Source organism: Lepisosteus platostomus, chromosome 2, assembly GCF_059453375.1.
Source record: "Lepisosteus platostomus isolate fLepPlt1 chromosome 2, fLepPlt1.hap1, whole genome shotgun sequence".
In the NCBI taxonomy this organism is placed as follows: domain Eukaryota; kingdom Metazoa; phylum Chordata; class Actinopteri; order Semionotiformes; family Lepisosteidae; genus Lepisosteus; species Lepisosteus platostomus.
The window spans coordinates 78,597,311-78,624,512 of NC_142612.1; the positions used below are offsets into that span (position 1 = coordinate 78,597,311).

Below are 27,202 nucleotides of genomic sequence, written 5' to 3' on the forward strand. Positions count from 1 at the left end.
TCTCCATCTGCTTTTGAAAGTTTCTCACTCACTGCTCTGAACCAGGGGCCAGTCTGGGTCCTGCAGGGCCGGTGTGACTGCTGGGTTTTATTCAGGTCAGCATTTATTACTGGAGAATTCTCTCCTCTTGATTGCCCCGGTCAACATTTTCATTCTTTGAGGGACACTGTGTCTCGATGTTAAGACCGAATCGTTTAGTTTGTTTCTGATTGAGGTCCTTCAAAGACATTAAAAGTGGTTCAAAGCCTCTGCTTCCCCTCATATCCCCATCTCCCAGAAAACAACAGCTCAGAACCTTCAGAACTGCCAGATCGACAGATTTTTAATCCTGAATAAGCGAGAGAGGAAAAAAAAAAACCGAAGCCCATAAAGACAAATAAGATCAAAGTCCTCCCAAGTGACTTATGAAAGAGCACACTTTCAAAAAGACTGGTTCACGGACGGATTTCGAGGTTAGAGCTAACTGTGCACTAGGTGACAAACACGAGGCAGGTTAGGCTTTAACTTCACCTCAGGCACCTGTCAGACGTGTCAGGGGTGATCACGCGGGGTCGCGATGAGACCGGACACAGCCTGTACTGGACGGACTGGACCGGCCTGTACTGGACACCAGGCCGCCGCGGGGCACGCGGTTTCTCCTCCTGCTCATGTCCGCGCCGCAGACTGTGGGAGAGCCACGGGTTTCAGTTCTGGATTATTTGTGAAGGTGATATTTACAGTCAGATGTTTTTTTCCCCACTCAAAACGGATCCCGTTTGCAAAGCCCCCCATTTGTTCATGCGATGAGCATGATCATATCTAAGCAGGGAGCGGCGTCGGCGTGGGTAGGCTGCGTAGACACGGGTAAAGGTGTATTCCCTGCTAAAAAAGAGAATAAAGAAACACAACGTTTCGGCTGTGGAGCCTTCTCCAGTTGCGGAGAAGAAGGCTCCGCACCTGAAGAACACTCCACGGCCGAAACGTCGTGTTTCTTTTCTTCTCTTTTCACTTCGATCATTTCTAGCGCGTTCCTCGCATCTGTTTTTCTTCCCTGCGCTGACTGGCATCTCTACACGTTTTATAAAAAAAAAGTGCGGCGGATTAAGAGAAAATTATGAAGAAAAAAAGGTTTGAAGATATATACCAATTATTCTACAGAGAGAAATGGTATTATGGAAGATCATTCTTTCTTTTCCCCTTTAGCGCAGAACCGTTTGCAATGCTGTAGTAAGTCATATTGTCCGGGAGAGGGGGTACTCGGACAATGTGACGTGCTCAATATGTTTACAGTTTATGTAAATATTTTATAATATCTCTTTGTTGTAAATGTCTGTAATATGTCTGTAGATTTTTTTTCTCGTTTTTTCTTTTACTTTAATTTTTTGTTTTGTTTCATGTGAATTGCATTATTTTTATTTTCTTTGGCAACGCCGATTGTACCCATCGGTCATGCTAATAAAGCACCTTGAATTCAATTGAATTGAGTCCTACAGTAGGTCTTTTTACTGTTCAAATAAGCTGCTTGTCTGTTTGTTCGGGGTTAAAACTAAATATGAGACGGCTGAGGCGAGTTTTCCAATAGCAAAGCTATATAATATATATTAATATATATATATATGATATATAATCATTCCTGCAAAACTGAGATTCGCACCAGAAGAGCCGTGTCGATACCAGAGTCCGACCCGTCTTCTCTCTTTCTGCCTTGGATGTTTGTTTGCTTTGATTTTGTACCACTGGTGGTCATCTTCCTGACGCAGGCGCGGCTCTGCAGGAGTGCCAACCTGCTATCTGGCACTGTTGGTGAGAGCAGTGTAAAACCCACCCAGCGCTTGCTCAGTCGGATCTCCATTCAACTGGTCAAGCCACGTCGCCTGACCTGCTGTACTGTGGGGGGGCTGCTCTTCAGCGGCTGATGAATGAAACGGGTCCCCCCACCGTATGTAAAGCGCTTTGAGATCTTTTGGGGGTGAAAATGGCGCTATGGAAATGTGATTCAATTTTCAATTTGTTATTACGTGTTCAGCGTTGGAGTAAAGCGAGCAGAGAGGTTCCTATTACAATATGTTCTTGAAGGGGCGATTTTTGCTCAATAGCAAGTTGTTTTTTTTTTTTTTCCGTGTGGCATTCCTCCGAAGGTAATCTTAACTCTCGCGGAACAGCTGCCCAGTCGCACTGTCAAAGCGCTGCGTGTCCAGTATTAGACGCTGGTTTCGGTTACACGATTTGTGGTTACAGTTGGTGAAACATTTGGAAACATATTTATGAAGAATCTGCGTTCCATGACACAAGATACCGTAACAAAGCAGAACGGCCTCTTGTCTCTCGCAGTCAGAGCCGAGCCCCCCGTCGGTCTGGAGAGCGCTGCGAGACTCTCCAGTTCCCAAGTCCCTCTGAAATACCATCGTTTCGGCCTTCTTTTGTCAATAAAACTACGGAAAACACACCCAGAAGATTTTGGGAACTCAGAGAAGGCCGAGTCGAGATGTCCTTGACTCAGATGTTGGATGTTTTCAGTGTCCCATGTGCCATAAAGCATTTTGTGATCAGACGTCCCATTAGCTCTCTGTTCGCAATGATCGTCATGAAGAAGGGCAGTATTTCTGAAACTTTCCCCGGCTACTACTACTACTACTACTACTACTACTACTACTACTACTACTAATAATAATAATAATAATAATAATAATAATAATAATAATAATAATAATAATAATAATAATAACGTACAATACTCTAATTGCACATTACTCTCCTATTTTGCCCTCGAATGTTCTCCTTCGTATTTCAATTTTATACACGTGTGAATCGGGAAAAGTACATATCTCGAAACAATAAGGATGATTTTACCTGAAGCAAAACCAAACAAAAACAAAACGGACAGGCCACCAACTAGAATTATTTTAGGCCTGGAACACCCCCTGTTAAATCCAAAAGGTTTTGTTTTGTTGTTCTGTTTGAACATGGGAGAGGGGTTCACATTCGGGTTTAATAAAAGCCCGGGCCTGACGGTTCGGAGGCTCCAGCGGTTATACCAGCAGGGATTGTGTGTGCAAACCAGCGCGGACTGCGAACAGCCCGGACTCCGCCGGAGGTCTCCGACAATGCAAAGCACATTTTTTTTGTGCCCGAAAGGGGCGGACGGGGGGTGGGGGGGGGGTGGACTGCGATCGCGGCGCTGGCACCCCTTGTAAAGAAAACGTTCCTTATTCAATTAGGGTCTTGATCGGCTTCACCGGGTTGTGTTTCCAGCTTCCTTGCTCTCGCCCCGGGCGCTGCCGCTCTGACTCGCCGTGTGAGCCAGGGGTTTAGCGATCAGCGCCGAGACCGCCAGGCGTCCTTTGAAACTGGGCGTGTGAACCGCGGCATCACCGCGGTGTGCAGGGGAGAGGGAGAGGGGCGGTCTCTCCACCTGGAGAATCATCGGAGAGGCCCAAGACAGCTATCTGAACCTGCATATGGGTACTGTTAGAATTCCCAGTTCCTCTCGAGTCATTTCTGTCCGAACCAGGTGTTTCTTACATGAGACCCCCAGAGCTTTGTAACACTTAACCAAGGACGGACCAGAAAACCCCTCTTGTCTCAGCCACATCCTCCTAAGGTTGCTAAAAGCTAAAAGAACAGCAGCAATAATGCAAATAATGTTTGTTTTTCTCGACCCACTTAGTTTTTTTTACGTTTGAAAGTCGATAGCTGTCTTCTATGGGGTATACATTTACCCCTTTCTAATCTCAAAACCTTTGGTTTCACTCTGTCCTGTACATCGGTGGCTTGAACGGCGATGCTTTCCAAGTGTTAATATTTTTTGTGGGGGGGTGGAGTGAAAATGCAGTGACCCGGATTCTCACCCCTGTATCCGTCTTTGCTAATATAGCGATATTTGGTTGCTAATAAACGTCAATTTCCTTAAAAAAACGCGTGTCGGTTAAAGAGATCCGGGAAACCGCGGTACGTATAAATCCCGATGAAGTTCTCTCGCTTAAAAAAACATAGTTATTTCCCATCTAATACCGGCGTTTCTGAGGACAAGCCTTCATCAAGTTTAGAATGGCAGAAATGCATTGTGATTGTGTGCTGCCAATTTCTAATTCCTAATTCTTTTGTGGGGGGGTGGCGGATTGTGAGAGGTGTCACAATTGTCATCGATTTATCTAATGGTTTCCTTTGCATGTGTTATTTTACGACTGGGGGGGGGGGGGTCAACCGTACTTGACCTGTAAAGAGAGGCTCTTTATTCACGCGTGCTGACAAGGGGGAGTGTCCGCCGTGGAGCCCCGCCGTGGAATAGCGCTTCCCAGCCTCGCCGCGCCAACCTGAGACCCGCAGCCAAATCCGCGGGCGGACTCGCAAGGCGCAGCAGCGGGACGCGCAGACAGGACGAGAGCGAAGCAGCCAGCCCCGACCCCATCCGCAGTCCAGGATGCTGATGTGCCGGGTGACCCTGCTTTTCTGCGTGCTGGGGGGCTCCCTGGCCCGCAGGGCGGGTGCTGAGGACGGCGAGGCGCCGGACGGGGTCCACAGCGCCCGCTGCACCTCGCGCTGCCTGACCCTCCACATCACGCAGCTCGCCGCTTCTTTCAGGAACCTGCAGGTAGGCTCGGGGAGGGACCCACCGTGATGCGAGGGAGTGCTGGTTAACCGCGATCGCGAAATGCGCGTAGCTGACTCCTCGGGAAGTTGCAGGCATTCATCTGCTACACCGTGCTAGAAACCAGGCGTGAAAACCGGGACACCGACGCGCGGAGTTAATGCCGAGTCTCACTTCTTTCTTGAGCAGCACCCGGAGCGATCGGGCAATATCTCAGCTTTCACTGACCTGTTCCTGTCCGTATTGACCTTCCCCGGGTGTTCAGGTAATTGGTCTGCCGCTCTCTTGTATCAGTAAGAAGTGGACTGGTGTGAAGCTCACGAAGAGGCTACTGTACGCGGTCTGTGAAACATCTTTTTCTGATCTGTTTTGTGAGAGACTCGCAGGAGCACTGCAGAGGGGTAGCTGCTCTTGACGCGCCCGACCTGCTCTCCCTGAAGCAGACTCCCTCAAGACCGTTCTCGGAGTTATCTCGTTCCTGTCCATCGACAGACTTTTGAAACGGGCTGTCCCTGGCGCCAGCGTTTGAATATGTGAACACAAATACAGATACAGACCCACAAAGTCGGGATGTTTTGCAGCAGCGAACTCGCCGGGGTGGGAGAGCCCACACCTGGGGCTTGACCTTGAAACGCGTGTTTCACGGGGCGGGCGCGCGCTCCCGGGGCATCCTTCGGAGTGTTTTTATTTTGGAGCTTCCGCGGCGTGCGTGTCCGGTATTGCGGGTGGGACAGTCATGAAACTACTCGCGGGACTGTAGGAGTCGGGGGTTGACCGTGGCGGTTTTTCTCGGTCTGGTTCTCATGGCTCTGCTCCACTGACCGGCCTCTCCGCATCCCACCTGGGCAGCGGACCTTTAATGAGGGTCTTTAATGAGGGTGGGCTCCCACGGATTGGAAGTGGAGCTCAGACCCACTGATGTGTGAGGTAGTCAGATGGTCACAGGTCGCCCGGCGGTAGAAAGCGCCTGGTCTCTGTCAACAGATGTGTTTAAAGCGTATTAATGGCATAAAGGCACAGACTGAAGCAGGTCATTCGCAGAGCGACACGTGTTACTGGCGGTGTCACAGTTGAGGTTCCGGAGTCCGGGTTCTCAAGATTAACCTACATCGATTCGTTTTTTTCTCTTTTATTCCGAAAGAGAGGTCTGCCACAATCTCCTTGTAGTCTATGGCTCCTTTGAAGCGCCCTTTTTAAGATTATTCCGCCAGCACGATTCCTCACTTTCCTTGACGAATTAAGCTTCGAGGAGCCTGTAATTCGGTTTCCGCCGGTGTCTCAGGAGTGGAACCGCTTTTCACACACAGGCCGTCTGTGTCTGCGGCCTCCAGCTTCTGGTTTGCTGAGGCGCCGCGGTTGAGCTCCGTGCCGTCCGGTGGTCCATCCGCCGCCCGGGACCCCCGTGTGCTCCCGCGCTGAGGCAGGCGGCTGTCAGGCCGTTCTCCAGAAGATCAGCTCAGAGGTCGAGGCCACGGGGAGTCAGAGCTCTTGAGAGCTGAAGGCAATAAATTTTCCCTGATCTAATTTTCTCCTCGGTTTCCAACGTGTCTGCGGGGGCACTGATTTAAGCTCCTGATGGAAATTGCTGACCCCATGCCGATAAGAGGACAGGGGCCTCGCAGGTTGCAGTGATAAATCCTCGTACAGCTCCAAACAGGTGTGAAATGATGTATACAGGGCAAAGAAACACAATACAACTGGTCACATTCTGTGCAGCGATAAACGCCTTGTGTGTCGAAGAATCTAGCTCTTGCATTATCCCGACTGTGAATACAAGAGATGAAGGTACGCGTAAATGATATTTTCACATTTGCACAGCAGCGAACCATTATTTGTAGTCTTTTTAAAGACATACGAGTTTTTTTTTCTTCTGGTTTTCTGAATCTGCTCAACGCAGTACACAGAGGAAAATGCAAAGTGTCTTCCCTCTTCAGGCTGCATAGGTGAAAACACACTTCACCTTGGCATAACGACCCCCCCCCCCCCCCCTGGGTGTTTAAAAGAGATTGCAGCTTGACGACGAGGTTATTGTTTTCACTCCTTGGGTAGCCCGCGCAGCTGGTTTCGGGTTTCGCTCATCGAAAGACGTGTGTGCGGCGCTGTTTTAGGAGAACCTACAGGGGAGCAAAGAAAAAAAAAACCCGAACTCGGCTTAAAGCCGTCAAGAGAGCTTGATTTATCTGCCGCTGTGTAAACAGAGACTTTCCTAACCAGCCGTAATGTAATCAAGGGATCCAGGTTTACTAATATAAGCAACGCAGTGTTGTGCTCATCTTCCGTCATTCGTCATCATGCCTGAATAAGCACAACTGTTGCAGACACCTGGTCTGGTTACAGATGCACAGCAACATCCCGACCGCGGCTGTGGGTGAGCCGAGCACCGCCTAGCCAGGCTGTGAGACACGGGACACAGGAGACTGCTTTCGCTCGCCCTGAAGAAAGGCAAAGCGAATAATCCCAGGGACTAGGGCTGGAAGGAGGGAACAGAAAGAGAACACGCTGAAGTGGTTTAGCTGTTTGAAATTAATGAAAAGATCGAATTAAAAAAATCCCACCCCTAACCTCCTCTGCAGTGACTTTCCACCCACCTGGGTTTGAAGGAAAAAGAAAAAAGCCCTGTCCTTGCTAGTGTGTCAGTCTCGCTAAGCAGAATGAAGTGATTGTTCCTCCCCTCATAAGACACATCATAAGCTTTGGAGTGTTCTTCAAAGATATAGCAGGCTCCACGGACAGGCTGTAACAATGCCAAAGTTGCCCCTTCTTCCCGAGCTCACTGAGATTCGATACATCATAAAAGTGGAGGCTGTGGAGCTTTGAGGTGCCAGCAAGGTCAGGAGAGCGCAGGAGCCGAAAGAGCGCGGCTCTCGGTGTCGACAGGGAGGTCCCGCCTCCCTCATCTCTCCGTGTGTCCAGTGAGAGAAACTCCCCGCTCTCTCGCCTCGGAAAAAGAGGAGGGTGACAAGAGCGGCACGTCTGGCCCGGCCGTCGGTCCGCTTCCACGAGGACGGGGTTCTGTCAGGCCGCAGTTCCTCTCACCCGGGACCGGGCAAGAGCACACGAAGCACTCCGAGGAGAGCGTGCTCCCCAGAAGAGAATTCCCCCTGCCTTCCCTGATAACATGATACACTGAGGAAGTGTGCAGAGAACCATTAGCCAGCCAGTTCCACAGCGGTGACTTCATATACTAACAAAGGGCCCATTAAGAACCTGTCAGCTCCAGTCCCCCCACACCTGCGGACCGGCAGGTTGTGTCAGAGAGTGAGGAATTGGGGTCGCACTGGGAAAGCGCTTTCATCTAATAAAAGATTTTACTTACAGACAGATGGAAGAGCTTAACTTTGAGCCACTGTGTGTCAGGGAACGTGATGAATCTGATATTGCACAAAAAGGCTCGCTCCTTCCCTGGTACGGAAGGACACTGCTCAGCTCCCTGCATTTTTGCGTTTGGCTGTTGTTCTGGACTCATCCCTGTAAAAGTCATTTTCTCTTTTTAAAACAAAAACATATACTAAACCAAGCCCCATTTACTGATAGAAACTTAGTCTGTTCGAACGTATTGCAGTTTGTTCCAGTTACTGTACACCAGATCAAAGGGTGTGAGTCACATTGCAAAAATGTATAGTTTTGTTGGCTTTTTCTGTAAAGTTTTCCAAATGATCAAAAGGACAAAGTGACGTTTTAAGACATGAAACATTTTCATCTGCCATTGTTCAGATACCATACAGTAGAATTAAATAAAAATGTGACCGTACTAGACAGTGGAACAATACCATCCCTGGAGCAATTAAAATCGCACTAATTGTGTGTTGTCTGAATGCATAACCATTAAAAATTTCATCTGTAAGAGCTTCAACAGGAGAAAAAGCACTTAAGTCAAAATACAGAGAAAATCTAAAGAGGGTGACTGACATTAGGCCGCAGTCAAACAGTGCTATGCATTAAACAGCCCAGGGTACTAAACCCGCAAGGGAACACATTAAGAGCTAAAAACTAATTAGCTCTTAATAAGCACAAGCGGTTGCACAGTCAGAACCCTGGAGAACTTTAAAGGCTTTTTTTCCTGTCCCAATAAATGTTTTAGTTGCTGACACAGACAGAAGTCATAAAAACCCGCAAGAGACTATTATGTAGCAATGAATGTTTACTGGAAGAGAAAGGCCACAAACAATGTGGAGCTGTTATTTCTGTGTTTTGTAGCACTGTAAATTAACGAGTATAGGCCAGAGCTTAAACAGGAAAATTCAAACAGGAATCAGCAGCAGCTTGGCCCGGAGCTTTTATGCTGGTGATAGAGTTCCGTCTCACAGAAACAGGCAGAAGGGGGCTAGAGAAACAGTCTGACACCTCGGGCTGCAGAGACCGGCTCCTGAAATACTGTAGATTCCCTTCAGAGGTGAAGGAGATGAAGAAAGTTTTTAAGTACGGGAACACTTTTCTAGTGACAAATGATCTTTTCATATATAAATATATCTATATAAATAATCTTGCCATTCCATAAGATTGCTATGGTGACTTTATCACCTTCTCCTTACTTTTGCTATGGTTTCCTATGAGTTCGAATGACCCTCTCCAGGCTTTACTGACCTGCAGCACAGCTACACCACGGCGCAAGAGATTCAGCATCTCTCAGGAGGTCTTCCCTGATTGATCTCCCCTGTGCTGCCCGTGAGTGTGTGAGTCCTACAGAAACCGTTCCCCCGTCATTTAAGTGCACACGGAAAGCAAACGTTTCCTCCTGCTCCTCCTCCGAGGGGTTTAGGGAAGACTGGCAGGCTGTGTCCCGGGTCGCCCTGGAGTCACCTGAAGGAGTAGTTATATGAAACCCGCTTCCCCCGCTGACGGGCGGTCACTGTGTGCAGGAGCTACAGGTGTTCGTTCATGCGGGTCTGTTACTGCAGGCTCTGTCTCGCTGCCCCTGAAGAACGGCTCTCCGGTGTCTTTGCAAGCAGAGCTTCTCGGCAAAACGGAAGTCTCTCTTCCCTTCTTGCCCTCTGATTCTGTGGAAAACCAAGCCCTGGAAATCGCTTTCCCTTGATACAACCCCTCCTGGAGTCAGGGACGAGTAAGGTGCTAGCCACGTCTCGTCTGTTTTCTCCTGCCTGTCCGAATGTATACATGAATAAATATTGTAGTAGATGGAATAGGAAGGTGTGTTCTATACAGCATTTTCATCTGGAAGGATCCCCATTCATTTATTTTGCGTTCTGGAGGGGATCGTATCTCGGACTCCCCTGGGTGACGTGGGACAGGTCAGGAGGACAGCGGAGGTGCGAGCAGCGGGGCTAGTCTGCACACGTCTGGGGTACAACTGAGGCAGGAATCCAGGGTGAACACCCCCACTGTCACGACCAGCGACAGGGGTCCTTCGGTGGTCACGTGTTCAGGGCGAGTTTAACATCTGGTCAACAGAACGGCCCCTCCGGCAGCTCAGCGTACCTGGCCGCCACTCTGTTGGAGAGAGGGTCCCCGTTATACATCACCTGTGGCAAACAGCGTACGTTCATTATAAGTCGCAGAGGTCCGCTTTTCCAACACAAGCCAGCAACGCAGACCGTGGGCCGTGACGTCATACCACAATCCTTTGCGGGCTCCTCCTTACGGTCAGTTTTGAAACGAACGCATCGCGACCGCACCTACTTTGTTTTAACATATAGCTGTATACTCCTGTCGCCACAACTGGGGAATCAAGTGCTGGGGCAACGTGCTATTCGCAAGAGGTGGTGTGAATGGGTCCCGCTGTAAAAAAGACGTGATAAACGCATCGGAAATGGTGAACGGAACGGGCGTATGGGCGTCAAGCAGATGGTATTGCCACCATCGAGTACGTCAGGGAATTCTTGTCTTATTGATTTATATTTATTGGTTTGAATGGAATGCTCTGTGGGTACATTATAAGTATATACTTGTGTCTGAACCGTTTGAGTCAGAAACGTATTACGAGTTTATTACAATATTCCTTAAGTAAATCAATTCCCCGTTATAAGCCGTTTCGCTACAGGGTGCATTAAGAACGTCACCTGGATTAAAAACGGGGCAGTCAACATACTGGGGCATTGGTTTGGAAATCTGGTCAAGAGGAAAGAGCGCCCCCTGATGCCCCACCAACACCATTTGCAGCAGCAACCTGCATAAAGAATCCCATTAGAAAAGCATCACCCCCAAAACACAGTGTCCGCAGCCGACTTTATCATCTCATACTGGGTGACATCCCTGTACTTGACGAGGCCCGACCTCGCTGGCCTTCTGAGATCTAACAAGAACCGCTCTGAGTATCACGAATTCGAGCGGGGAGCTGCAGAGGAACAAGTCATAGGTGTATTCCCTGCTGAAAAGAGAAGAGAACAAACAGGACGTTTCGGCCGTGCAGCCTTCTTTAGGTGTGCCTGAAGGTGTGTCAGGTGTCACACACCTGAAGGAGACTCCACGGCCGAAAAGTTTTCTTCTCTTCTCTTTTCACCGGGGAAAACACCTTGATTCACGAATTCGCCATGTGCGATCTTTGCAAATGAAGCAGGACTATACCTCAGTTTTGGAGGGGAAGCATCATAATTTAGCAGATCTCTGTGCACTTTACGCAGCTCAGAGCTGCTACTGTAGCTATTTAGCAGCCGGAAGTCATTCGGAATTCAGAAATGGCTGGTACTCGACCCTTCTCTTATTTCCCTTGCTAATTAATCCAGTTCGTTTCTGCTATCACTTCACGCCTCGCTTTGTTTTTTAGTCGTTAAACTCGCCTATAGAGGCAGCGCTGGGAAACTAGGAGAAAGTAGGCGACAATCCAGATTGACACAACTAAATCCGACACCGGGACCTCTCTGTGAAAAACAAATACTGTCCAGCGAACACGAGGCATACTTGCATAAGAACAAAGAATTGAGCGTGTTACGCGATAAAGCCTGTGTCTATATCGTAGTCTTTATTTTTTAGAAGTAAATACGAGCCCCGAGTATAGAAGATCTTATAAAATATAATTTTCAAGCCCTAAACCGCCGTATTTCTGTTTAGTGGGCATTTTGAATATTTTTCCTCATGTTTTTTTTTATTTTAACCCTGAACCTCGGGAGTTATAAAGTATCGAGTTTGTTGCCATGCATTAATGTTACCCTATTTGCTTGTTCAGAATTCGCGCTGGGACAGGATTTTCATTTCCCGTATCCGCATGTGAAAAGTAAACCACATAGCGCAGTCTAGTGATGCACAGGAATCCTTACTTCAGACACGCCACCTCCGGGATAAACGTTTATTCCGAAGAATCAACTGCCGCTGTTATTCCCGAAGAGAAAGGGTTGAATATCGTTTTAATGAAAAACGATGTCTTTATTACGGGTATCTTTATTTTTATTTATTTTTTGGCGATTTAAAATGGTAGGCTCGGGTTATCTCTCTCTGTAGATCGCGTGTATGTGCCGGTGGGGAGCCCGTTTCCAGAATTTCATGCCTTCACATCTGACATGTAATTGGGCAATTAAATCTGGTATGCATGCAGGGCACACTCGCTCGCCCTTGATCTGTATTGGCGCTCGCTGCACACACACCCACGGAGAATGCAAACAGCAATAAATTAGCGCGCCCATCAGCGAGGCAGATCAGATGGGACGATTTGTAGCGGGAAGATTGATGTCCGCCTGGAAGTTAGAAACTGCCACCCGCCGGCGCTTCAGAGACCCAGGCAAAAACCATTACAATCAACTTATCCCATTTACTGATCAAGATAATGGTGGAATTAGAAAAATAAAGACTGTTAAGCCCGCTCCCTGGAGACCAGTCTTTTGTATCCCCCAGCGCAGATACCGCCCTCACATCTCCGGGGGGGAGAGAGAGACCGTACTATTTAATGCGATATTTTTGCTGTCAAGTGCCATAAAGCGTGTTTAGATACATGGGAATTTAATTTGCCGGCGAAAACAAGTTTTCTTTGTATGAAACATTTTTGCCTAAGTGTCTGCACATGTTAGCGAGGCGGAACAAAGCGGCCTCGGTGCGGAGACCGTCTGACTGACAGGAGCAGTTTTCAGCCTCCGCCTGAGACATAAACACCACCTTGTGATTGCTGATGCAGTTTAGCAGAGAAGACCCGGTCCCTTCTCCCCAGCGTCTCTTCAGCTGTTCTGCTCCCCCAGATCCTATCTCTTTGATGAAAACTGTCAGGATTTCCTGTGTATATGGTTCACATAGTAGAGGAGAAATTCCCATGAATTATATTCGGAGTGTGTGTGTGTGTTTTAACAGAACGGAACGCACACGCACGCAGCAACGAAAGCAGTTTGACATTTTGTCGTGAAACAGATTGCTTTTATTCATGATTGTTTTTTCTGCCTTGTTTTGTCTACCGCGCTTTTTAATTCAAGCAAGATCCAGAGAACCAACTCTGGATCTTAGTAGCTGATCAAACCCAGAAAATCGCATCGTGTCGGTTCCCGAGGGCCTCTAGTATAAAAACGCCCGTGTGGACTGTTCGCTCAAGACCCCCGCTCCACTCTGTCTGAAGGGGTACTTTTTTCTGTATTCTGTCACCGAGCTTGGAGCAATTTCTTGGAAATGTCGAAACTCTGTGCGGTCACTCTTTAAATTAGCAACCTGGAAGATGTGCGTGACACTTTACAACTATGTGCGGCTGATCAGTGTCTTCTAAATACGGCCCATGTCAGTCCAGCACCGCACTTCAAGCGTGAGGAATCCCAACCGAAGCTGTAGTGTTAGTGCACGGAGCGTCACAGCTCAGCTCAGCGGAAGCTGCCTCCTTGCCCGTAATCATTATGTAACTGTATATCGGAAGACAACAAGAAGAAAGAAAATTTCCAGGTTTTATTAGCTCCGCCTGTCACTGAGGAGGCGAGAGGCTCTTTCGTTGACGTGGGCGACCCTGTCACTCAAAATCCTAACCTGCAGGAGGACGACGAGAAAGAGCCCTTAAGTTTTGACACAATGCGTCTCTTCATCAAAGTTAAGTCAGTAACAATACACTCCAGTTCATGCCTCTCGCTCAAAGGCCGTACACAGACCCGGACTATTCAATCTGCCTTTTAAAAGTCGAAAAGTATTTCCCCCCTGGCTGTGGATTTAGGATAGCTTTTGTCAAGCACGGCTTTTCTCTAATTACACCCAAACCCCAGCGAGCAGGGCTGGACTGCGTGGTGCGCTGTGTATCCCGAGCTGTCTCAACTCTCTTTCTCCCGGCAGCAGAGTGACAAAGATTCCCGCAAAGCTGATGTAATCTGCTGGCGTGGTGTTACCCTTCTCATTCCGCTGAAGATCAGGCCTGACACCAGGAGACAAGCGCAATCCCCTCTTCCCGCCACTGCACTGTAATTAACTGCTCGAAAAAGCGATAAACCTTTAAGACGCTGGGAGATCCGACCAATTTGCTTTGGCGAAACGCTGCTGGTTTAAAAAAAAGGGTGTGTTTGCGGAATGTTACTGCGGCTTAAGGTAAAAAAAAAAACCGCCCAGGCACCATTATTCTTGAGATGATTTCCTTCAGCGTTGGAATTATACTGTAGGCGGAGGCAGTCCTTGAAAAGGTCCGTGATGTTGCCGAGAGAGGAATGCTCTTTGACTCGCAGTGGTTGGGATTTGTGTGTTTCATTACAGGCACATGGGACAGTGTTCAGATTGGATCTGGCCCCAAGTTTGAATGCATGTACTGTACAATGAAGAGAAGAGAGAAAACACAACGTTTCGGCTGTGAAGCCCTCTTCAGGTGTGGACACGGGAGGAGCTGGAGGACAGCCAGACTGCGCAGGACAGGGCTTGACTGTAGCCAGATCAGTGGCTTTGCCACCCTTGTGTCCGGTGTTGTTGAATACCATCTCGTCCTCCAAAAGCTCCTACCGTAAAGCGTCCCCCGTTGCTATACTGGGGCAGGGGTTTGGAAATTCTGGTCCAGAAGGAACAGCGCCTCCTACAGGTCTACCAGCACAACTTACAGCAGCAGCCTGGTTTGTCTTAGAGGCCTCCCACCCCAGTCCACTTAAGCAACTCACTCCCGACGCGTAGTGTCCACATAGTGATTAACTTTATAATCCCTTATTGAGTGTCTGTTTTTTTACAGGGAGTTTATTCGTGATTAAAGGGCTTCAGAATTCGATCCTCAGAAATGTGGAATCATAAATGTGGCTCATAACTGACTTTTTTTTTCTCTTCTGGTTCCTTTCAGAACAATGAAATTTTGGGCTGGTGTGAAAGCCACAGAAGGTGTGCGCAGGTGAGTAAGATCTCCTATGGGTGTGCAGCTTCGATGCAGGGAAGGTTTCATGCTGGTCTGAAAGGGCACAAGTCATCTCGCGTGACATTGCATCGTACCCTGTGGGCTGGCAGGATGAGTTTCCCTTGCTAGAAGAAGCCTGTGGTGGCGTGTTCTGTAAACGCAGTCTGAGTGCTCGGCTGTAGCTATGGGTGTACTGGACAGAATCCTGAAGACAGGCGGGTCACCTCTCGGTCCAAGAGAGACGACGTCTCTGAGACTCCAGGGATTGAATTAGAGAGGGAGGGGTAACGCGGAATGTCATTCATTTAATCCCCCCTCCCCCCCCCCACCGCCTCCTGAAAGGACAAAACCGGCAAGGTAAACTGGAATCCAGAAACTTCTGAACTCCCCTGTAAAGCTCATCAAAGGCTGTGCTTTGTGTATCGATGTGGACACAAGCCTTGTATTCAAAATTAAAAAATAAGCTCTGTAAAATTGCTAAAACTGGTAGCAAAATTTCAGGTGCAGTTTTGTTGTTGGCAGTACTGTATTTCCACTAAACAAAACTCCTAAATTTAGCATTCCTGATTTTATCTGACACTTCATGTACTATATCATCAATGGGGGTATACTGTGGTCACTCATTTACATTAACATGACTGAGGAGGAAGAAAGGTCAGACCTTTTTTATTCCAATAAATTGTGTTCCAGATTCTTTAAAACGAATCTTAGAAATCAAGACTTCCTAAGAATTTGCTCCAGCGTGACGGTGGTGTCTTTGCAGAGTTTAGTAGAATGCAGCTGTGTGTGTCTTGGCACGCTGAAGCTGTTTTGAAACTGTGTTGTTATTTAAGACACCTGTGTTGCAGTGTTGTCTGCTTGTTAGTTCCTTGTCTGCTCCTATCAAAATAAAGCAATGCATGATAATCTGTGCTCCCCACCTCACTAGCAAGGAGACCCCCACATGGAAAGACAAAATATTTCATCCCAACTCTGCCCCTGTATTATCTATTTGACAGCCCACGTCCTGATGACTGATGAAATCGCTCCTACAGGTAGTTCTGCGCTTTTTATTGCAGTTCAGGAAGGAAGCTGTTATTGTTTCCCTTATTAAACACGGACGTTTGGTCATTTAGATTTCGCCCAGCAGTTACTGGCCAGAAGACAATCTCCTACTCAGAAATGCTTACACTTCAGTGTCATGGAAAAGATATCAACAACAATCACGATACAGTATGTGTCCATGAGGTCTGTTATATAAATTGAGCGCATTCCCTTTCAGACTTCAGTTCCACTGGTGGTGGACAGCTCAGGGCCAATATATCGTACCTTATGACATTTTTATGTGGTATGTGAAAATAAGCAGGTTGCCTTTTCATAATTGGTAGTCTTAGACGGTAATAAAGGGAGGAGGTCACCCATCGAGCAGTCTAGAAAATAGCATAAACACAACAGCCCTCTGTCCTGCTGGCCGTTAGATGCTGAGGGAAAAGTAATTCTGGCACTTTCCACTTCAGTGAGATGGAAGCTGAGTGTGTGATCTGCCAGCGTGTTCAGGAAGATTGGGCTTTGTGCTTCCACCCTCAGCGCTTTCCGTTTCTGCAAACCGGAGACATTCCTCGCCCCTCCGCGTGAAACCAGCAGCCTGCGGCTGGAGATGGGAAACCCTGACCAGGACAGGGACCTGCCTGGTGCCAGCTAGGCCCTGCAGTCTCCCCAGGAGATGTTATATCAGAACAAAAGGCTTGGCAGTGCTATTTGCTCTTTTGGTGGCACTAATGAGCTGATAAAAATTATTAGCCCATTTAAAGTAATTGCTGAAACCAGACTTTTGCTCCCCCCCGCCCCCCCCCCCCCACCCCGTGCCTGCAGGGGCTGAGGTTAAAAGTGTCAAGCCGAAGAAGGTGGAGTCTTCGCTGTGTGCAGGCCATAACTCTCACACCCAGCCCCGAGCTGCTCTGATTGCTTTCAGATGGGGGTGAGCCTCCCACACTCCCTGGAAGAGTGGGGAAAGTAAATGTTGTGTTTCTAGTAAAAATAACAACAGGCATTTTACATCCTTTTGCGTCTGACTTTTTTCTTTTTTGTGTGACCAAAAAAAAAAACCCCCCCGAGCTGCTGTTCAGGAGCCCGCCGCGGTCCAGAGGCAGACGTCTGCGCTGCTGTTTTAGACGACAGAAACCCCACGCGTTTTTCCCCCCTCCTTTAGATTCGTTCAGGCGGTTTCTCAGACTGCGCTTTGAAGGGGGGCAGGCCACCGCTTTCTCCCTCCTCCTCGCGCCCGTGCGGGGAGATGCCCTCGCGGGCACCTCAGCGGGAGGTGTCGGGGCCGCGGCGGCGGCGGGGAGTCGGCGTGCTGACCCGCGTCAGTCGCGCCAGTGACCTCGGGCGCGCTCGGGAGCAGGGAGGCTGAAAGCCGATGTCCGATGTTCTTTTCAGCTGTAGATCAGTGCCAGCCACCTGTGGCGAAGGGTCAAGGTCAGCGCCCTTTCTCCTCTCTGCGGCCCGCGGGCTGGCCAGTCGCCCCGCGGCCTGCCCGCTCCGTTAGTGGCTGGGCAGCCGGAGCCCTGGCTGGCGCTGTCCACACTCTGTCTGTGCCCTGACCTCCCTCCCCCTCTTGCCAGAAGCCCCTCCGCTCCCGGACAGGGGGCAAGCTGGCCGCAGTGCTGTGGCACCAGAGCGCCAGGCTCCTTGTGTGGTCACTCCGCCTGACCTCCCGGCGCTCTGGTCTTGGTGAAGGGTCAGGCTCATGGCGCGCTTGTGAGAAGTTCATGGCTGCTCTGAAAAAGACTCACGTTTTTTACTGCTTGTGTCTTTAATGAGATCATTTACGGCCAGAGCCACACTGGCGTGAACTCTAAATTAGTGCTGCAAATTAGAATATCAATCATTTACACACAGTTCACTGGCAGCCGAATTGCTATTTACAAGCTGGAACAATAACACTGAAACACACTGAAAATATCAAGTAAACCACGCAAGCTAGCTTTATTTCTACGCCTTAAAAGTATGCCAGAAATACAACTCTCTCTGGAACATGATTGTCATTTCTTTATGTGCGCACATTTCCATCGTTGTGGAAGGAGAATGCAAGTCGTGACTTTGGCCATTCTGTGGAAAATATGTCCATCCTCTGTGTCAAAGTCAAACTGTCTTAGACACTCTGCAAAGACTAGTTTTGAATAAAAATATTTCTATCCCAGACAAATTTCTTGTTATTTATGGCATCAGGGTTGAGGTTATTCAGACCACTACTAAAAGTGAGAACAGTTTAGTTAAAACACATCAGCTGTTTAGTTAAAACACACATGTCTAAAATCGGGATACATTTTTTCAGCTCTGTTTCTTTTCGTAAGATTCACGTATGGTCTTAAAGTACACATTGTAGTCCCCCTGAAATAAATCATGGTTGGTTACCTTTTACATATTTAAAACATGGCCAGTTACCTTTTACAGCTTGTAAAATTGTTTATGGTGATGGATTCATTCAAACCATATGAAACAGTACAAGCTCTGAGAACCATGCAGTAATATAATCTCCCTGGAGCGAGTTCTAAGTTATTTCTTTCTTTGTTCTGTACAATGGATTAATATTTATTGCAGTTCTGAAAGACTCTGTCTGTTTTATCTCTGTGCTAAGATCCTTTGCAGCCATTGTTCCCTGCTTTGTGGTTTCTGCTCAGGCTGAGGCTCTGAATGGAAGACTAGCCCCCGAGGAAGCCCTGCAGTAGAATAGTCATTAATTTCACGTCAGAGTTTATAAAGACAGAGATAAGTGCCAGCAGTTTGAGAGTCACTGACCAACTGAATCGAGCCCAGCTCTCCACTTGCTAACTCATATCTACAATACGCTTGCAGTTTGAATGTAAGCAGTACTGCAACATTCTCTTAGACAATCTCATTACTCTTCTGAAATGCAAGCAGTACTTTCATCAAAGAAAGCAAGAGGCCCTTCTGTTACAGAGCACGAGATTTTACAGAAGCCAGCAAAACAAATCCACTTGCTGTTGCACAGCAGTTGGATCCCTTCCTGGTCTTACAAAATACAGGCTGGTGAAACACATTTGTGTTTTCTTTGGTGGTTTAGGAAGTCTTTTCCATGCAGTTTGCACAAAATGGAGAAGCTTGAAGCATTCAGCACCAAAATGCTGTTTAAGTTAAGAGCACCCCAACTTAAACCCTGAAACGGATCAGACTGCTGTGCAATGAGAGCCTTGTTTAGTTCGTCTTGTGCTCAGCTGCAGTTGGGAGTGAAGTATATTGCCTGTATGACTCCAAACAAGCAGAATCCATTCATCTGAGCTGCAGCGCAGGGATGTGCAGTAGATTGAAATGACCCTCTTCTGTGTGCGGAGTATGGGAGCCGTGGAGCTGCAGGAATGTGTGACCCTTAAATTCACTCGATACTAATGGAATTTCACAATGCTGTTCTCGAATGAAGGCTGTGGCCTCGCATATGGTTTCTTTCAGGGGGCAAAGTTTCAGCCCATGAAAATTTGCATGACAGTGCACTAAATCAGCAGGCTGGACCTTTGCTTTGATTCGTCCACTCCGCCTGAAACAAAAACGTTTCAAGCGCTAGACCCCCTGCGCACGTACTTCGACTTCGTTAGGCCCTTTAATCAGCCCCCCCCCACCTCCGATAATTTATGTGTTTCGAAAACAATTTTATGGACATGAGTTAACTTCCAACATATTGAAAAGCCCAAGTGTGGTACTGATTAAAGCAAAATAAACTTCCTTACACTTCCCAACTGAAGTAGAAACAATTTTGCTTCTGTTGCGCTAATGCGCTGCAGGTGTGTGTAGCTGGCCTGGTAAGGGCTGATTTGCTGGCTCTGAAGCAGAGGGAAGAGAGTTGCTTTGCATCCCTCTCGGGCCTCAAAGTGAAGGTCTCTCTCTCTCTCTCCTTTTTTCCTGTTTTGTTAGCAGCCAACCTGACACCCCTTTCATGAGTATACTAGATCTCGTCCGGATTTTCAAAGCCATTACAAATTTGCTCTGACATGTTTCACCAAACCTTTGAAATTCCCCCTTTTACAACCCCAGTCATGGCTGCTTCTTCTTTCCCAGGTTAAGCTACGCGAGTGAAGCTTATTAGTGAAACAGTGGCTGACAATGCTTCCTCCTGTCAAATAAAACTTTGAAGAGACTTCAAAGTGTGCCAAGCATGTTGCAGCTGGTGCTTAACAAAATGGAGCAAGAGGGATGATGAAAGAGACAACTGCAGAAAATCTTTAGACTTTGCACTTCAAGGGCTCGGCAAAGGTTGCTGATATCTTAGCATTGGCTTGTTTTACTTCTGAAGCTTTCAGCTCCCATGTATGTTAGGAAAGGTTACAAACGAGAGGAGGCCAGACGAACCATCTAGCCTACTTGGCAGTGAGTAGCTAAATAATCCAAAGATCTCATCCAGCCATTTCCTGTAAGAATCAAGGGTAATCGGCTTCAACAACATGACTGGGCAACTTGTTCCACACTCCCACCCGCCTGTGTGTAAAGAAGTGCCTCTTTAGAAATGCCTCTTGGTTTAAAATGCCCTTTCTCATGGTTTCCACCTGTGGCCTCTGATTCATGCTTCAGCCTTCACTCTGAAGAGCAGTTTTTGACTGATGTAAGTCCTTCCTGGCCTGTTGGCCTGTCCACTCAGCTCACGTCCGCACAGCAGAGCTCCAGCTGCAGGAGGAGAATCTTGCTTTGAGAGAGAAAGGGCTGACAACAATCCAGTCCTGGTAGATCCCAAGGCCTGGATTATCTTGCATCGCCCCGTGGGGCAGCTCAAAACTATGTGAAGGCTTTCAAATCGATGAGGCCAATTTGCTTCTCTGAAGAGGCCCCTCCAGGATAATTACAGCCTCGCCCAGCAGCGAGAGGGGATACCTGACACCCATCCCTGATCCCTGCCCCAGCTCCAGGCCAGTGACAGCGTGAGTCCTTCACAGCAGCTGAGTCAAACAGCTTTGTGTACAGATCAGGCGCCGCTTGAGGAGGCTGAATCCTGGGAGTCCTTGGGACAGATTGTCAGGTGGGTCTGTTTGCACAAGGTCCCGGGTTTTAGTGGTTGGCAGGACCTGCTGTTGTCAACTTGTGTGTTTTCCACTGCAACAGAGATCTGTTTAAAAAAGGAAAGCAGATGTTTCTTCTTTCCTGAATAAACAAGCCCGCAGTGGACACATAACGTCTTCAACACCAGCTGTTTGTTTGCTAAGACGTCCCGGTCTGGCTCTACTGTTAAAAAGGAACAGGAAGCCCCTGACATTTTCGGTTGGATTTGATGGCTCCATTCAGAACCGGGGAGAGAGACTGTGGCAGTCAAGCTCTGTTGTGGTGTGTCTGCAGGCAGAGAATAGTCTGTTCGCCAAAAAAATAACCAAGCGGAATCACACGTAACTCAGGAAGAAGAGCAGATACTGAAATAAAATAAATGAAGGTCACTTGCTTTAATTAGAGGGCTACTAATTTTATAAGCCTGTTGCATTTCACTTAAACAAAGAGTTTACCCAATCCTTTCTCACTGGAATGTCGAGGTTTTCTAGCTTTCGTTACCAAACGAGCTCTCGATGAACCCCGGTTTGAACTAAGTGAATTGAATTGGCGCAGGCAGGCCTGTTAGTATCTGCCGCTCAGCTCTTGAGTTGGAAGTGCCAGTCTTAACCCAGCGAGTTGTGGGGGTCTTGGAACAACTTCCCCATCCATGCTTTTGAAGATGACAACCTGGCTTTTCTCAGGACGAGGCCACCTGGATGAGATCCTTAGATCACTTCGACAGCCTGCCTCTTGTTTGGGAACTTAGAACTTCTTAACCTGTTTTTTTATATTCTTCTTTAACAAATTGAGATCTGCTGCATTTTGGCAGCTAAAAAGCAAGACACTCTTTTTCTGCAATTTTTAGTCCACTTAAGTTTTCAGTGTGGTCTGAATTCATCCTTTTCAGAACTCAGGAGACCCCAGGGTGCTGAGGATCAGATCTGGCAGTCTTTGTTTTAGATGAAGGATTAGACACAGCTAAATAAGATGAAAATAATACACAGGTGTATCTGTACCATTGAGGTAACGAGTGAAGCCTGCAGATCACAGTATCAGCTGTGTAAAAAAATTCCAAGCAGTTGTACATAGAGGCACAGTTTTAGTAAATAATACCAAATTTGTTCAGGTGTTTGTTATGTGAAAGACTGTTATCATAACAGTGGCAAAAGTGCAATGAAGTGGATACACTTGCTGACAGACGTTCTGAGTAATATTATTTGTTTGATTAAAAATGACGGGGACAGAATCCATATTTTCACACGACTTGTGGGCTCAAGTTTTCATCACCCTGAAAAAGGACAAGGCATGACCTACATCTGAGCAGAGAAGCCTGTGTGCTCTCTGCTGTTTTTCTCTTGGTAAATGCTGATTCCCTTTTTCAGCTTTCCAGATCACTGAGGGATTAATTTCAGAGGCCAAGAGAGCCAAGCACACTGAGGCATTCTTTCCAAAGCGGATAGTTAATTCTTCTTGGAAGAATTCTCATTATCTCCTTGGAATGTGCATCCTGAATCTGGTCAATTACTGATGAGAATCCTCTCTTCTGTCTTATACCAAAGCCACAGAACCGAGGGGAAGACTGCCCAGTCTTCTCTATGACTAGGCCCACACAATTACTACCTAAACATGAAAGTAGCGCATTGTTAAAGAAAAAGACAGCTTTGAAAATGTAGGTTCACTTAAGCTGAGACACAGCTGCTCCGACTTGGGAAGCCCTAACCTTCTCGGATGAGAACTCCCACTCATTTCTCTCTCAGCCTTGGAAGTGGCGCAGTATTATTCAGAAAGGTGTTTCACAACCCAGCAAAGAAATCCAGCATGAGTATTTACTTTTGTACCAAATGCGCACATAATCAAAGCTTTTGTTTCAAGGCAATGCATACATTTATTTTCCTGTGAATACTGTTAGGCATGACCCTGCACTTATTAAAAAATCTAAAATTAGGAACAATTGAACTGATCCTTATAGAGAAAGAAAAAAGGAGAGAGAGATGTGAAACCCACTAAAGCATGATCAGAGGAACCCTACCGAGAAATGGCATTTACTGTGACGAAGTAATAATTTACTGCCTGCAAAGCAAAGGTATAGTTGTACTCCTTGTAAAAAAGTTCTGCTCTGTACGCACTGAGATCAGTGCACATGTACAACATCTGAATGAAATTACCACCAAAGAATCCGTCCATTTATAAGGCATGATTAATGTGCCTTCCTCACCCCAGGTACAGGCCTGACAAAGAGAAGAGAGACCTGAGCACTCTGTCTAGGATGTCAGCGTTACTGTCTGCAGAAGAGCTAACTTATCATAAACTGGGCTCAGCCAGCACATTGGAATCAGGCACGCAGGAGACAGATGTATTACACGGTTGGAATGGAACTGCCCTGCTCCTTCGGCTCAGTCTGTCTGCACTTGGTTTTTATATTACAGAAAGAAGCTTTTATCTTTTTGAAGTGTGCTCCCCGTTTCCCCCTCTCCCTGCCCTTTTATTTTCACTGAGCCAGGTGGTGACACCCCTTCGTTCCAGTATAACCTGTGAACCAGCAGGGGTGTTGAAAAGGATGGTCTTTCTGCCTGCCAATTGATAAATATCTAAATCCTGGACGGCAGCTTCTTAAATGATCATTTATCATCTGTGTGCTGCTCTGTCTCAGGGCTCTTTAATGGAGACAGAATTCCCGTCATGATCTAAAACACAACCGCACAGAAATGTCCGTATCCCAGAATTCTTGAGCCTGCCCAGACTCTACAGTGTAGTCTAAACCTCATGCAGTTTGTTAAAAAAAAATCAACATCAAGTGAAATCAAGTTTACAATTCCCCATCTGTGATGTTCTTTGGTAGAAATATATATTTTTTCTTTTTTTGCAGATATCAAACTGCAATACATTTATAGAGAACACAGCAAGGCCATGCACCAGTGAAGTTTAAATTACACAACCGAGAATCAGATTTATTAGTTCTCCAGAGAATGACATTCGCTGGCCTTGTGTCGGGCCGGGGTCCCATTCAGGGTGCGGTGCTGTCTTGTGCCCTGTGTCTCCAGGACGGGACCTGGATTCACACCAGGCTCATGGAGCAAGCTGCTCACCGATGGATGTCATGCGTCTTTTCCTTTGAATCCCATAAATCCGTGTCTGCAACCTCATCGGAAGCGGCGTCTTCGTTAAAAAAACAAACACATTGAGCTTGTCACTATGTTCAGGTGCTGTTGCTTTGCATTCATCTTCAGTCTCTACCTGAGTTGTTATAAAAATAACACTTCAACTGGTTCATTTCACACCGCTGAAAGGAACGTTTTTCCCTGGATTCTCCGGCCTGATTTATAGGGCAGAGAGTGGCAGGAATTCTAGCTCCGAAGAAGATTTTGTGCTGCGGGCAGCAGCCGCAGCAGATCAAAGTTTAGCCGAGCATTTCCTCTGGGTCCTATTGGTCAAACGCCTGCGCAGACTGGGAAGGAGGAGAGGCCCCTGGGATTCTCCCTGCGCTGTCGTCCATCTTTCCACCCATCTGTCATATGGAGAGAGATTTGGGTTTCGTCAAGACGAATATGATATCACCGACTGAAACACGGCCTGGCTGGCTGGTAACACGTTCTCCAAAACCCGTCACAGTGTTCCGCCCAGCGAACAGGGCCAGACGGAGGATGATACATTAAGGGAAGCAAATTAAGACTTTTTTTTTCTGGAATTCTCACCAAGCAGCTTCCTCTTACAATATTCTCATTGTGACGAATTCGAGTCCTTGGCAAGAGGTTGAATGGCCTTCAGTGTTTATAACATGACGGCCTCCAGAGAATTAGTATTTAAGGGGGAAGTTTGAGAGACACAAGGATTTTGTAGCCCAGATTTTGCTCGGTTTTGACTCTTGATGATGAATTAGGTACACCGGCACTGCCCTGTCTCTCCAGTGCAGAGTTTGGTCAGGAATACTTCCCGTAATGATCACTTTAGGAAATAACCCTCAGTCACATCATAAGATCTCACTTTATTAAAAATCTAAAAAAGGGCTCCAGGAGTGTTGAAGACTGAAGTGGTCCTTTTCAGTTTGTTTAGGTCCTGAATGAAGTGATTGAATTTCCCCACGATAATGTGGTTTATGCAGCCTACTGTTAACACAAGGGTCATGAACTCCGTGCTCCACAGCAACACCAAAAACATTTGAATCTGAAAATCCTTTTTATTAGGAAAACATTTTAAGGGATTAATTTAGCTAGCCCCATAAAGTGTCTAGACGGGTCAAATTAAATTACTAAATATTTTGATCAGTAGATGGGCCGTGTGTAGGGATGGACAGGAAGAGGAGCTGTCGAAAGCAGCCAGCTTTGGAACTTTGGAACTTTGGCTGGACCGCATCTTTATGGGTCTGGCTGTGTCTGTGGAGCTGTTTGTCTGACTCGCTGCGGAATTCATGCAGCACTCTGGCTCTGAGCGGAGCTTCTGGGCTCCGGGAGTCTTGAACAGCTCATCTAACGCTAAAGCTGACCAAAAGAATGTGGTAGCTTGGGAGATGTGGTTCGGAAACCGGTGGTGAGGTTTACACTCACTTTACAAGGCCTCTAAAAATAAAGCCTGCTTTCTCAGCTGTGGCATACAAGCTGATACAGGAGTGTGAAAATACATGCTGCATTTACGGTAAAGAATGACGCTTTTAACAACAGGCTGCGTTTAAATAGTTAGTTTTCAGCATCCTAGGTAAAGGAAGAGTTTTCAAAAAGGAGTTTCCAGAAATACCGAAGGTTAAGAATATAACAAAAGATATCTCATTCAGCCTCTTCTTGAAACCAGTCTGCTTCAGTCACTTGGCTGTGCAGCTTGTTCCATCCTCCCACAACCCTTTGTGTAAAATACTGCCTGCTGCTTTTACAGTTTTAAATGTGCTTCCACGTAGTTCCCACTCTCCACTGTCCCCTGGATCGCGTCTCACTTTTGATTCTGAACCTGTCCGCAGGGCCGATCCGAATACTTGGACCCTCGAAGTCTTCTCTGCTTTAGACTGAAGAGGTTCATTTCCTCAGCCAAAGCCTTTCCCTACACATTTTTAAGGCCTGCAAGTTGAAAGTTCAATTATTTAGCTTTTTCAAGATTCAGCTGAATCTGAGTTCGTTCCTCTTTTCCTTTTCCGGCCCCTCTGGTGAATGTTGTGGCACTAGGTGGGCTGAGCCAGTATGCAGAATGGTGTAAAGTGGTACTTGGTAGACTGGAGCGGGCTGAGCCCTCTGCTGTGTGAAACGTGCTCAAGAGGATCTCGATAAAGCCAGGCTACCTGACCTTATAACCTTACAGTGACCCCGCTGTGACCTCCAGGACCACTGGCACTGTGTCACGACTATAGTCCCCCCCTCCTTAAGGGTGCTCCAGCCCTTTCACTAAAGACTTCATTCCATGCACCTGCGCCCTATTCCCTGCCCACCTTATAAGCCAGGCGCTGACGCTCTTCCGGGCTCTGCATCTGATTTCCGTATCGTGCGAGTCCGGGACCAGGAAGCGCCTGGTCCCGTTAAGGTTTTAACCTCGGTTCCCGTTCCTGTTCCCCGTCCGCCGGTTCCGACCCGGCCTTCGTGGTTTTTAATTCTTGTTCTGATGGATCTCCTGGTTTTGGACTTACTCGTGTGTTTTGGATTTTCCCTAAGGATTACTCTCGGATTGTTCGCCTCGGCCACACCTCCCCCGTGCACCAGCGCACCTTGGACACGCCCCCCTGTCTTCAGCCCCGTTTTCCTGCATGACGTTTCCCCAGTGTTTCCCCACTCCGTCGGACTGTGTCGTCCGCATAGGGTCCGGAAAGAACTGTTCGTTACACACTGTTAGTTCCTTGTTGTGACATAACATCATAATAAATACAAAAACAGTGATGCTTATAAAAAAATTATCAAATATTTCTGCAAAACATTTAGGGGTCTGAGGAATGTCCAATACGACAGGCATCTTCAAAGGTGCTAGTTCCAGTCATCAGTTTAAATTCTATATAGTGTTTCCTAATCCTGTGCCAGAACACTGTTCTGCGCTGATTCAATCCCGATTTGAAGCAGGGACTGTGTGTTGTTTACAAAGCCTTCATGATATTTGTTCACAGACAATATGGTGGTCTGGCGCTTTACCTTCTCTTGCCTTATCTGGAGTGTGTGTGTCAGCTGTCAGTTACAATAAAACAGATCCTGCCCATTGCACGTTATCACACATCAGGCCTGCATATCTAGAAATTAGTCACGGATAACCCTTGTCAAAGGAGCGAAGAGGAATATTCCTATCACCTCATTCCAAAGATATGGCTAGTTTTGTTGTACACTTGGGCATGGTGATAGGTGCTCTGGTCAGGCCTGGAGAGGAAGAGATATAGATTTATGTCAGCAGTCTTATTTCTCTGTGTCTGCAGATCTCCTGAGCTTGTGCAAGAATGTGTTGTCACATTGATGGCTCCCAGACAT

At 47.3% G+C, this 27,202-nt stretch overlaps 1 protein-coding gene across 2 annotated transcripts in view; it reads left to right on the top strand.

Moving 5' to 3' along the window:
* The first annotated feature begins 4,233 nt into the window (after positions 1-4,233).
* The window catches only part of anos1b (anosmin 1b), a 46,069-nt gene continuing 23,100 nt past the window's right edge, over positions 4,234-27,202 (top strand). For both annotated transcript variants that reach the window (XM_088620944.1, XM_088620953.1), the window contains exons 1-2: positions 4,234-4,570; positions 14,724-14,771. In XM_088620944.1, coding sequence (XP_088477070.1) covers positions 4,400-4,570; positions 14,724-14,771 — 219 coding nt within the window. In that variant the 5' untranslated portion in view covers positions 4,234-4,399. The remainder of the gene's footprint in view (positions 4,571-14,723; positions 14,772-27,202) is intronic.